At 41.6% G+C, this 13,071-nt stretch overlaps 1 protein-coding gene and 1 long non-coding RNA gene across 10 annotated transcripts in view; one reads left to right on the plus strand and one right to left on the minus strand.

Annotated features, from left to right (window-relative positions):
- The window catches only part of kif26ba (kinesin family member 26Ba), a 68,153-nt gene that overhangs the window by 18,019 nt on the left and 37,063 nt on the right, over positions 1-13,071 (plus strand). Inside the window, exon 3 of the mRNA XM_058089312.1 lies at positions 7,650-8,285. Coding sequence (XP_057945295.1) covers positions 7,650-8,285 — 636 coding nt within the window. The remainder of the gene's footprint in view (positions 1-7,649; positions 8,286-13,071) is intronic.
- LOC131139585 (uncharacterized) overlaps positions 1-13,071 on the minus strand; it is a 63,241-nt gene that overhangs the window by 15,929 nt on the left and 34,241 nt on the right. The window lies entirely within an intron of this gene.

A 13,071-nucleotide genomic window follows, 5' to 3' on the forward strand; every position in this document is an offset into this window, starting at 1 on the left:
TTTGATACTACATAAAAACTAAATACTACATTGATAATACATCTATAGATTTTATGCTGTATTTAAGCGCAATTATTCGCATGTTGTCCATAATTAACTTGTAATTAATTTTAATTAATCACAGAGACTTAAAAAAAAAAATCTAGAATAGTGTCACAAGGTCTTGCAAGATTAAAATCTGACAAGTACAAAACTGTCTCGTGGGCAAAACTGGGACAGTAAGTTAATTAATTAATCACACAATACATGAAAATGAACTAATTATTTTACCGGGTTCATTATATCGTCAAATGCTGTGTTCCATTGTGCTTGGCCACTGACCACTGCAGCTTCTGGCAAGATTGTTATTCTTGGAATTGTTGCCCAGATTATTTGCCAAGCGGATTTGGTGTGGTTCCTCACAGATTACACTTTTTCTTATAATTGTCTTCCACAGTTTTGTCTATAGCCGTTCATATTTCAAGGAACAACATTTGTTCACTTTGTTCACATCTAGATGGACACCACGGGCTTCACTGAAAGGTAGAAGAACCATTTGATCTATCTCAGCAAATCAGTAAAGAGAGTTACTGATGGTAATGAAAAAGAGATATAATGTAGTCATTCATTTATCGCTAAGAGTATTTCCACTAAGTGTTTTCCTAATTAGAGCATAGAAAACCAGTTTCCGACCTTCTAAATATGGACCTTAACATCATTGGTGCTCTCTGGACATGAAATAACACCCATATAGCCACTTTTACATAAGTCAAAAATGTACCACTTCCACACTTATCGTGATCCAGTTGTTTGTTAATGAGTACAATTGAAAACAATTACTATCCAAAACATTTAGTGGTTAAAACATTAAATTTGGTTTCTTTCATGGTAAAAGATGACAAAAGAGACAGACAAAAGGCGAGAATGTGCTTTGGGTGTGTGTGTGTGTGCGTGTGTGCGCACCCATGTGTTTCATGTGCATCTGAAGCCATTTATAACTGGTGTCATTGACCTTGATTCTCCACGTACTGTAGACTGCACACTCCATCCTTCACAGGGACGCACATAAACACACTGTCATTCTCCATCATGATATCATATTAAATATATGGACTAGCACAGATGAAATTTATAGCATTTTCACACTCTTTTCTGTCTGTTTCCATTTCTACTCCCAGTTCATCCCTTTAGCGTGACTTCATTCTCCTGCCTTCTGTCATGCATGCGTGTGCAGGGGACCGTCTGTGTCTCTTCCGCATCAATTCACTGATCCCAGACCTGCTGGGAATGCGGCTTCATGTGTGAATTTTATACAGCATATGAGAGCAAGTAGATGAAGGGAGCTAAATAGGTATTGGAAGGGAGACTGAGAGGTTTGCTTTCCATGGTCGCTCTTCTGGAACTGATTACATACACACACACACAAACACACCCCAACACACACACACACACACACACACATTCATGCTGTTCACTTTATAAATTAGAATTTCCATCTTACATTCTTTCTTTGAGGTGAAAAGAAGAAAAGACAAGCGAAACTTAATGTAGGAGGGCTGTACACACACTTCTATTATAAACATCACACCTTATGACATAGCTAGACACACAAATCCAATTAACCATTTTGAGACCCTCTTGAAACAAGCAAACTCATGGAGGAAAACTTTTGCAACTTTATCCATCATACAATAAGTTACCCACCTAATATTGGGACATAAAAAAAACAATGAAACCATCTTAGCTTTAACAGAATAACAAATTAGAAGACATATCAGAAAAGATAATTTGCAGTGTACTAATAAAGCAATATGTGGTTATGTGAAGGGGTAAAAGTTAGGACATTTAATATATATATATAACTGGCAAAACAAAAGGATATGTGATTCTGTGTAATTTACCATCAATATCTAAAGTTGTTGATGCCTTTTCTTTTCATACGTTGTCCTTGTATAAATTGTGTTTTGGGTCATATAAAAGATTAATTGATTGTCATCCATCGTCTCTGTTGCAATGAGCTCTGGTTAAATAACAAATTGTCTTTGAAGTTTATTTTGACACCAATAGCTGTTTTCCGGTGTTTCTCCCTATACTATGTAGTATGCTGCTGAATTTATGGGTAAACGCATCAAAAATTGAAGTCTATCTAAAGCAACTTGAAAGCATATGACGTGCTGCTATGTCCGTACAACATTACGCATCTGGTGTGAATTCGAGGTAAGCATTTGTATGAAACTGAGTGAGGATGAAGGAAAGAATAAGCAGCCAAAAATGTACCACTTCCACATGCAATAGGCCATAGTCAACTGCAAAACAGTGATTATTATTATTATCAATGGATTAACTAATTAATTAAAAATGGCGATAAATCTGCAGGTTGCTGGTTCAATCCTTAGTCCTTCCATGACCATGTAGAAGTCACTGAACAACATAAGAGTGCATTCTATTAGAAAAGTTTATTCTATTTTGATGTGATAGAAGTAGAAGCAGCTGGAGTGGTTCTTTGTACACCTGCTCAAGGCCATATTGAAGGTCGCTGTGTGTTGTATGTGTAGGGTCTTGTTTTGATTGACAGCCCATGCACTCCAACGATGTACATTCAGTGTGCACACTTGCAGAAAAAATATTGAGGGTATCAAGCGGTGGACTTGACGTCTCCCATCAAATGTCAGTAATAGTGTCCCCTCATGACAACAAACACACACATGCGCACACACACACAGCCACATTGTCAGCAAAAGAGTTGCAAAGGTCAGTGATCGTCAGCCCGGACGGCGTCTCCGTCTCACAACATTCTTTGTGTCACTCTCTCATGTCCTGCATGCACCGTGTTTGTCCGTCCTTGTCGGAGGAAATGAATCACACACACATCTCAGCCATCTTGGTGCTGAGACTGCGTCTTTCTTGGAATACTGATGAAGTCAGAAGGCAACGAGATGCCTACAATACCGACTAGGGATGAAGGGAACAGGCAGCGCACTCATATTCTTATCTATAGTCACTGCCTTGTTAATACTGGTAACGAGGCTGATAAACATTTTTAAATATTCATTCATTCACTTTCTACCGCTTTTCCTCACGAGGGTCGCGGGGGTGCTGGAGCCTATCCCAGCTGTCTTTGGGCGAGAGGCGGGGTACACCCTGGACTGGTCGCCAGCCAATCACAGGGCACATATAGACAAACAACCATTCATACTCACATTCATACCAATGTACAATTTGGAGTCGCCAATTAACCTAGCATGTTTTTGGAATGTGGGAGGAAAAACCCACGCATGCACGGGGAGAACATGCAAACTCCACACAGAGATGGCCAAGGGTGGAATTGAACCCTGGTCTTCTAGCTGTGAGGTCTGCGCCCTAACCACTCGACCGCCGTGCCGCCCATTTTTAAATATATTCTTGGAAAATAACATTCCTTTAAGTGAAGACATTTTATAACATAATAGTAGGCTAACGATGGTATTTGGACCGTAGTGGAATGGAGGCGAAACCTAAAAAGTTACTGCTGTTTAAAAAGATAGGCTCAAAGTGACTCAATAGGATGTGAGTGGGCGGAGAGATATGGAAATTCATAAGCGAAGGTATTAAGAGAAAATCTCTACAATGTATCTTTATTTGGGCAAACATGCCTCCCCCCCTTTTTTTGAAATCACAGCTCTTCTTTTCATCTTTTCAATGAGGGAGCTTGGCTGCTCCCCAAATCTCTGCTAATTTGGTACAATAAGGCCCTCGTCTCAAGGACTGAACACCGTGTCCACTTTATTGCTTTATTGCTCCAATCTTCAGTCGCCTGTCTAGTCTTTGTGTGTGTGTTTGCGTACGTGTGTGTAACAGGCAGACTAAAGCGAGGGAAAGAAGTCAAAAGCGATTAAATGTGCCTTTTTCACCAAATGTTTGACAAGCATCTGACAAACTGAAAATTCCTCACAATTAGGGAAAAACGGGAATAGAGTTTGGTATTTTTGGCCTTGTTTACAGTAATTAAATCACAAAAGCATTTCAGAGTATTTTGTATTTTGTGTAATATTACTAAAGGCAGATGGAAGGACAATGAGGAAAATAAAGCATACACAGTAGCGTAGAGTAACCTTTAGATCGGTTATTTTAGCAATAAGACAATACAGTCATAAGTACCGCGTTGCAATTATTTTCATCCTATAAATTTAACTGACTTGAAATTTCTCAGCTGCACAGAGGTTGAGTGGTTAGCGTGCAGACATCACAGCTAGGAGACCTGAGTTCAATCCCACCCTTGGCCAGTTTGCATGTTCTCCCCGTGCATGCGTGGGTGTTCTCCGGGTACTCCGGTTTCCTCCCACATTCCAAAAACATGCTAGGTTAATTGGCGACTCCAAATTGTCCATAGGTATGAATGTGAGTGTGAATGGTTGTTTGTCTATATGTGCCCTGTGATTGGCTGGCGACCACAGTACCTGTGGTTTGTGACACAGTCCAGGGTGTACCAGGCCTCTCGCCCGAAGACAGCTGGGATAGGCTCGGGCACCCCCGCGACCCTCATGAGGATAAGTGGTAGAAAATGAATGAATGAATGAAATTTCTCACGCAGCACAACTTTAAGGTGACTGTGTAATTCATTGATCATTTGTCTAGTGGTTATAAAAATAAATAAAAAAGAGGATATTGTATTACATGTATGCTAGCATGAGGTTTTACGCCCCTGAAAAAGGACCAATTCCAGTGTACCAAACATGCAGTGTTCCACTCAGCTGTAGCTGCAAGTGGATGCTGGATGAGCGCATGTGGTTGTTTCATGCCAGTCAGGATTATGTTGATGTTTGGATACTTGTCTGTACAGACGTCATGCCTCTCAACCCGAAACGTAACAAGCTACTTTTTATCTCAACACACATCTTGTGTGTGTGTGTGTACCTGTGGTTTGTTGACACAAGCCGCGCTCAGGTTGAGAGACTACATTTTTACTATCAGATGAAATGTTGCTTTGTGTGCACGCACAGGAGGTGTATTGATCGAGGAAATGTATCAGGCCGTATATTAATAGAGGCATACTTGTGTGTTTGTGTCAGACTGTGTTTCACGTTGACGTATTAAAAGGCCACCAGGAGTTAGTCCGCATAGGAAAGAACATAAACAGTCTCACACTCGAGATGGTGAAGGATGCAGATTTGGAGCGGCAGTCTGGAAAGACGTACTGATAACTGACTGTAAAATATAGGAAAATTGGTTGCTAAAGCAGTTCGGCCAAGGTACCATTGAAGAATGATTGTATAACTTTTTATAGGATAAGGGACATTCATTCATTCATTTTCTACCGCTTATCCTCACGAGGGTTGCGGGGGGTGCTGGAGCCTATCCCAGCTGTCTTTGGGCGAGAGGCGGGGTACACCCTGGACTGGTCGCCAGCCAATCACAGTGCACATATAGACAAACAACCATTCACACTCACATTCATGCCTATGGACAATTTGGAGTCGCCAATTAACCTAGCATGTTTTTGAAATGTGGGAGGAAACCGGAGTACCCGGAGAAAACCCATGCATGCACGGGGAGAACATGCAAACTCCACACAGAGATGGCCGAGGGTGGAATTGAACCCTGGGCTTCTAGCTGTGAGGTCTGCGCAGGATAAGGGACATTATTTGATAATTTAAAGTTATTATTATCTAAGAAAAGAAAAGTGCAATGAAACACAGTGGAATCTAATTATTAATTCATTCATTTTCTACCGCTTATCCTCACGACGGTTGCAGGGGGTGCTGGAGCCTATCCCAGCTTTCAGGGGTACACCCTTGACTGCTCGCCAGCCAATCACAGGACACATATAGACAAACAACCATTCACACTCACATTCATACCTATGGACAATTTGGAGTCGCCAATTAACCTAGCATGTTTTTGGAATGTGGGAGGAAACCGGAGTACCCGGAGAAAACCATGCACGGGGAAAACATGCATTTCGCCCAAAGTCAGCTGGGTTCCAGCATATCCCCCGACAATGGATGGATGACCTTGTCTTGGGTTTTTCTGCTTGCTTTACTGTTTCATCATCCATCTCTTTGATTGATGTTCCGTGATCTGTGCAGATTATACCACTCTTGACAAGATGCTGACACACGTGCATAGAAGTGAATCTCAATCCGTCACTTATTGATCCGGCTTCAAGTGAGGCACATCACTTTGATTAATTGTCTCCCTGCTGAGCTCTTCTTCTATGATGATGAAGCACTGACATGTTCGGGCTATTTAGTTTGCAGCAACAAGTGATGCTATAAGTGATGCTAAAAGTTCCGTTAACACATTGAAGTGTGGAGCTTTTGCATGGCTTATCAGGCCTAACGTGGTTTCAGTGTTGAAAATGCAGGTGGTCTGCTTAGAAAGCTGCAAGCTAATTACAGTCATCCAACAAGCTGATGCCACCGACTGCATATGTTACACACACGCACTCGATTAGCTCATTTTTTTTTACCACACCAGCAGTTTCTGTAGCCTTGTGTAAAGGCTGACTTTTTAAAATGGGGATATTACTCTTAAACTATATTTATAGAGGGCTTTTCATGGCAATTTAGAGACTATTAAAACTAAATAAATCACTTCACAAGGTTTTTAGTACTAGGAATTTCACAAAAAAGTGTCATTATATTACATTTACTTTTGACTTTTTTGTTAACTAAGTTTCATGCACATGCATCAGCCCCCCAAATAGGTCTGTTTTCTAGTAATTAGAGCACATTTTTAGTACGAACTTAATAAAACCCCCATGAGAAAGCCTTGGCTCCCGTGTAGGCTGTTAGCTTGTTAATTCTGACATTTAGAGGAAGAATGAGAATGGCTCCAATTATGCTGTACACACAATTTAAGCATCCAGATTTTCATAGACGGCTGTACAGAGGTCGAGTGGTTAGCGTGCAGGCCACACAGCTCGAAGACACAAGTTCGATTCCACCGTCGGCCATCTCTGTGTGGAGTTTGCATGTTCTCCTCGGTTTTATCCGGGTACTCCGGTTTCCTCCCACATTCCAAAAACATGCTAGGTTAATTGGCGACTCCAAATTGTCCATAGGTATGAATGTGAGTGTGAATGGTTGTTTGTCTATATGTGCCCTGTGATTGGCTGGTGACCAGTCCAGGGTTCAAATTTTAAATACATTTTATTTACACAGTCAATAAAGAATACATACAGTAAATACAACAGAGCACCAATAGAGTGCTCTAATACACCACAAGCATGTAGAACACAATGCACATTCATACGCTGTTTAACATAAAATGCTAAATTGCACTTAAAAAAAGGCCGGAAGCAGCAAATCCGTGAAATGTAAACTGTGATTTAGCAAGACAACACTGTAACCAGGGTTCAATTCCACCTTCTGCCATCTTTGTGTGGAGTTTGGATGTTCTCCTCGTGCATGCATGGGTTTTTTTCCGGGTACTTCGGTTTCCTCCCACATTCCAAAAACATGCTAGGTTAATTGCCGACTCCAAATTGTCCATCGGTAAGAATGTGAGTGTGAATGGTTGTTTGTCTATATGTGCCCTGTGATTGGCTGGCGACTAGTCCAGGGTGTACCCCGCCTCTCACCCAAAGACAGCTGGGATATGATATGAGGCTAAATTTGAATGAAAAAAAAGTGTTGTTTTGCATCCCGACAACCAAGCCTAAACTCTTTGTTCCTCTCTTCCTCCCCCAGGACCCGTCCTTCCCCCTCCTCCTCCATGATAAGCTGCAGGTCCCCAACAGTTCCCGGCGGGCATGGAATGAACGTGACAGTCGCTGCGATGTGTGCGCTACTCACCTCACTCAGCTCAAACAGGAAGCTGTGCGCATGGTACTCACCCTGGACCAGTGGGACTTGTCTCCCTCCTCGTCCCCTCCTGCCCTCTTTGGACGCTACACCTCCCAGGGACCTTTAGGAGCATCCGGCACACGGGAGTGGCCGTCCCCGTTCCTACCGTCTTCTTCCTCCTCAGTTGCTGCTTCTGCCATATCGCACCCTTCTCGCTCCTCGTCCCCGTCGCCTTCTCCGAGTCCAGGCCAGACCCCGACTCCCAGCCCCAATCACGGACCATCTGCGACAAGTCACGGGAGTCCTACAAGCCAACAGACTCATACTGCAGGGATCAGACTCGGGTCCAAACCCAGCTCGCTGGGGCTTGGAGGTGGGGTGGAAAGACGGAACGGGTCACCCGGCTCTGGAAAAGCAGCTGTGGCTCAAGTGAGTGCAGTGAACAGTTCTGGGAATAACAGTGCAAACAGTAGCAACAACACATCAGGTCTACAGCAGCTAAGTAGAACTAATGGCGGAGTCACACTCTATCCATACCAGGTAGGCTGATTTTGCATTTCCATTTTCTCAAATAGTGGTCAGGAATACAGGCATTTATTTTAGAGAAGGCCTTTAACTACCAATGCTTATGTAAGGGTGGATCCTGAGGGACTTTAGTTGTTGAAGTGGAAGATTCAACCATTCAACCGCTTTTCCTCACGAGGGTCGCGGGGGTTGCTGGAGCCTATCCCAGCTTCGGGTGAGAGGTGGGGTACACCCTGGACTGGTGGCCAGCCAATCACAGGGCACATATAGGGCACTCAAGGTGTCAGTGCCATATAGACAAACAACCATTCACACTCACATTCATACCTATGGACAATTTGAAGTCGCCAATTAGCCTAGCATGTTTTTGGAATGTGGGAGGAAACCGGAGTACCCGGGGAAAACCCATGCATGCACGGGGAGAACATGCAGAGATGGCCGAGGGTGGAATTGAACCCTGGTCTCCAAACTGTGAGATCTCCACGCTAACCACTAGACCGTTGTGCCGCCCCAGTACAGCATTAGTATCACACCAACTGCTGAGGAGCACAACCAACATCTCAAAGCAATGCAGATGTAGATAAAGCTGATGCATGACGCTTGAAATGCACATACATCAGGAGGTTGTCTACAGCCATGTTTTTGGACCCGGTTGTAAACCACACGCCTGCTGATTATAGGGCACTCAAGGCGTCAATTCGACCTACATCCGTTCCATCAGTTTCAGAGGATTGCAGTCAGTGCTAATAGTAGTTAAGGTCATTTAACTTGAATACTTAGGTATGACATGCAAGTGAAGAAGAACAACGGCTAATGTGTTTGCATCGAGGATTACTTAACTGCTGCAGTAGGAACTCATTAACTGACAAGAGAGGATAACGTGTTTGTCATCCGTTAGAAGTGTCTTCTCTTAATCCATTTAAAACAAGACCCAAACGTCTTTCCTCGGCACATTGATTTCACGTCGCTCATATAGCTTACGCTACTTCTGTCAACAACAGCAGCATAGATACAGCGACAACACTTACAATGTCCGCTCTCATTGAGATGGCTGTGTCTTCCAGCACAAGACGTGTGCTACAGTCTTTAGGTAAAAAATGCTGACAGTAAACGAGCATCTTGTTTAGTCTTGGTAGCGAAATTGAAAGATAGGTATCCACTCTCCTGTCTGTGAGTGACGCTGAGACTAGCAGCTAGCGAGGCGTTGTGTTAGCCCACCAGATAATTACAGTTTTTCATGTTAGCTTGGTTTATATAGAAATCCATTATGCAAATGGTACACTGTTGGAGTTTTCTTGAGGGTTTTTTTTTGTGTGCAAGGGGTTTTAGCGTCAAAATAGGTACTTCACCATGACGTCCATTGTTAGCTGGCTTATATTAACTTATTTTCTCACGCTGAAATGCATTTCACATTGTGAATGATGGTCAAAATGCAGTTCCCCTTTAAGTACACAATATAACAATATTAAGAGGTACATTTCATGTCATTCATATCCAAAACTGACATTATAATACAATATTATGGTGTGCTGTATTGGAACAGGGAGCCTGAACACCTTATAAGAACCGCTATTTAAAGTTTTTTGCTGTAAAGAGGCAAAAGCGTTTTAGAGGAGACAGGAAGAGAGGGAACAGGAATAGGCAAGGGAGGAGGAGGAGGAAGAAGGGGAGAATGCCTGCAGTGATGAGTGCTACAGAGGTAGTATGGTAGAGAGACTACAGGGGAGATCCTGAGGTGAGTGTGTGCACGTGCGCGTGCGTGTGAGTGTGGACATGCAAACGTGTTCTACAGATGTAATAATTCATACCGTGATAATTAGAACTCTAGGGACTCTATGTCAAACACCCCCGGTACCATCTTGTTTTACACACACACACACTCTCTCTCTCTCTTTCTCTCACACGCTGGCTTTCTCACTTCACTTATTTCTTATGCCTATTTATCTTGTCTTCCTCAAACTTTGTCTGCTTCATATTAATTATATCATTGCTGCTGCAGCATTCAATAGATGTCCAGTTGCTATTCAGTGCAGGATTTTCAATGAGATTATTTTGACACGGGCCGAGCCAAAGCTGTCAACAATCGTGAATATACCATATTTTCTGCTCTGCTATATTTTCTACTCCAGAGCGACTTATAAATGAAAAAACAGTTTATATTACATAAACACTGGACACTTATTCTTTTCATGTTTATTTTTAGTGTAGCTGAATAACCATTGTGTTAGCATATCTTACACCTATTCAGCCTGTTCTCTATTCTTTTATTCATGTTAGAAATTGCCTTCCAAGAGGACGTAATGTCTGTTTTAGTCAAGTAGTTAAAATAAATTACCCACAAACTCCAGTGCGACTTATGTATGTTTTTTTTCTACCTAATTATGCATTTTTGGCCTTGTGCGACTTATAGTCCAGGAAATACGGTACATATATATATATATATTAGGGCTGTCAATCAATTAAAATATTTGATCACAATTAATCACATTTTTTTCATAGTTAACTCACAATTAATCGTATTTAATTGCAGATGGAAATAAGTTTTTATCTATAATAAGTATTTAAGTATTTAAAACAATACAGTCAGAAAGCATATTTTTGTATTACTATTTTAGCTCTTAAATCCGCCCACAAACGTTCAGCATTTCATTTTTAATTTAAACAGTATTACCTTAAAGTCATAATTTTCCACACAGTTCTTATCTCATTAGATTGTGCAGGTTTACCTAATGAAGCATCCGGTGCGTGTACGATGTTTTTTATCCAGTCCATTCAGTAAGCATGTGTTTCCTGCAAGTGCGCACGTCTTTGTCAGAGATTGTGTCTCTGCTGCTGGGAGGTGTGCTATGTCAATGTTTCTTGCTGTAAATTTTGACAGTAATGGTGGGTTGGTGGCAGAGGAGAAATAGAGCAGAATAATAAATCACCCGTGTTTAGACTCACCCATGAGAGACGGGAAGCTAAAGGGGGGGAGGGGAGGGGCTGCCCAAGAGATGATCGAAAGATGGTTTTTAGAGTGGAATATGAGGAAAAGGTACAATAGTGGAGAGTAGTAGAGGAAGATATAGTACATGATGGATTTCTAACAAGGCAGGAGGGAACATAACAATAAGGCATATTCCTCACTGACTAATATCAGTCTTCCAGGTGTCAGAATCTAAAGTTAGGAATAAGAAGGTTTAAGGACGTGTATGTCGAAATGTATGAAATAACTTTACCAACTTAAAAAATTATTGGGGTGGTACACTAACTTATCATAAGGGAAATATAATGTTTTATAAAATAGGTTATTGCTATGACAACCTATTTCCCTGCCATGATAATATTGTTGTACCAGCCAGGACACCACTCTTGTTGTATTAGTGTATTTCTAGACACGATATCTTACTAAGGTGACCATATTTTGATTACCGAAAACCTGGACAGTCGGCCCAGCAATGAGATATTCAAAGTTTAAGAAAGACACTCAAAGTTTACTCAAAAATGCTGTAGAATTTCAATATTTTTAAAAGGGGCCCTATTACAGCACAGAAAGCTGTTTAGATCTTCCAGAATCTGCACCTATCCCAGCTGTATTTCTTTGAAAACGGTTCGTATTAATTTAATCCACCCATGGCCGCCTGCAAGCACACCCTGTCCGCTGTGGTTGGTCACACTCCCAAGTGCTTAGGAAGACTTGTTGCTAGCTGCCAATTCAACTTTATAGGAATATAATGTGTATATATAATAATATAATGATAATAAACGGCGATTTATCTTTTTTCAAATGTCCGCTTTTAAGAGGACATTATGCAATACGTACAGCACATATGTTGTGAACACGGAGGCCGCTAACTTTAACTGTTATCCAAGCTTTGGCGAAAGCCAGCATCATTGCTGAACGGCCACCTGACAATGGTGAGAGGGAACCCAGCATGTTTGATGGCGAAATTGCAGATGATGAGGACTTTCACTGATTTTTGGGAGAAGATTAATAAAAAAAAATATGGTCAGTGTATAGTAATAGTACAATAAAGTATGACTAATCTCACTGTTGCCTTTTTTGGGAAGACCTTGTAGTGCTCGGGGGTTCCTACAGGTAGTAATTCACCTCCGGAACTATTAAAATTTCTGGTACACCTCCAATGTACAACAAACATCCCGTTTGGTTATCCCACTTATTTTTCAATGCACCTTCCTCCGTACTGTCTCTCTGCTTCTACTCCACTGCAGTAAAGACGTTAGATTGTTTAATAGATTGCATGTGTTTTCCCCCTGATAAAAGCAAACCAGACCACACACATACACACACACACACACACACACACACACACACACACACACACACACACACACACACACACTATTGCTCTTCATCCTTATACCGGTACAAAACTTCAGACCACAATCTGTTGTTTGACACTAGTGTGGCCTGTGGTTGGAAACAGATGGAAGAATATAATACATCTAAGAGAGACAGATGAGGGAGGTGAACGTTTGGGAAATAGACTTTGGATCGTAATAAAACGGATTAGAAAACTTTTAGGTTTTTTTTTTTTTTTTTTTTTTACAAGAGAGTAGAGCAAGACCGCTGTCTTGATTACGGCATGTTTTGTTTTCTGTTTATCATTTAGGTGGTTTTCAATTGCACATTGGTATTGCCGATGCTAAACGTTGGACCACTTGGAAAACGGTCATACGAACCATTTCAAATCTGAGCAAACTTTACAGGAAAACCAGTACAGTGGCACCACAGTATTTCGGTTTACATTGAAAATGTACGCAAAAAAAAGAGTCTTGAACCAGTCATGATGTGCTATAT

The sequence above is a fragment of the Doryrhamphus excisus genome, chromosome 12 (assembly GCF_030265055.1).
Source record: "Doryrhamphus excisus isolate RoL2022-K1 chromosome 12, RoL_Dexc_1.0, whole genome shotgun sequence".
NCBI classification, from domain to species: Eukaryota; Metazoa; Chordata; class Actinopteri; order Syngnathiformes; family Syngnathidae; genus Doryrhamphus; species Doryrhamphus excisus.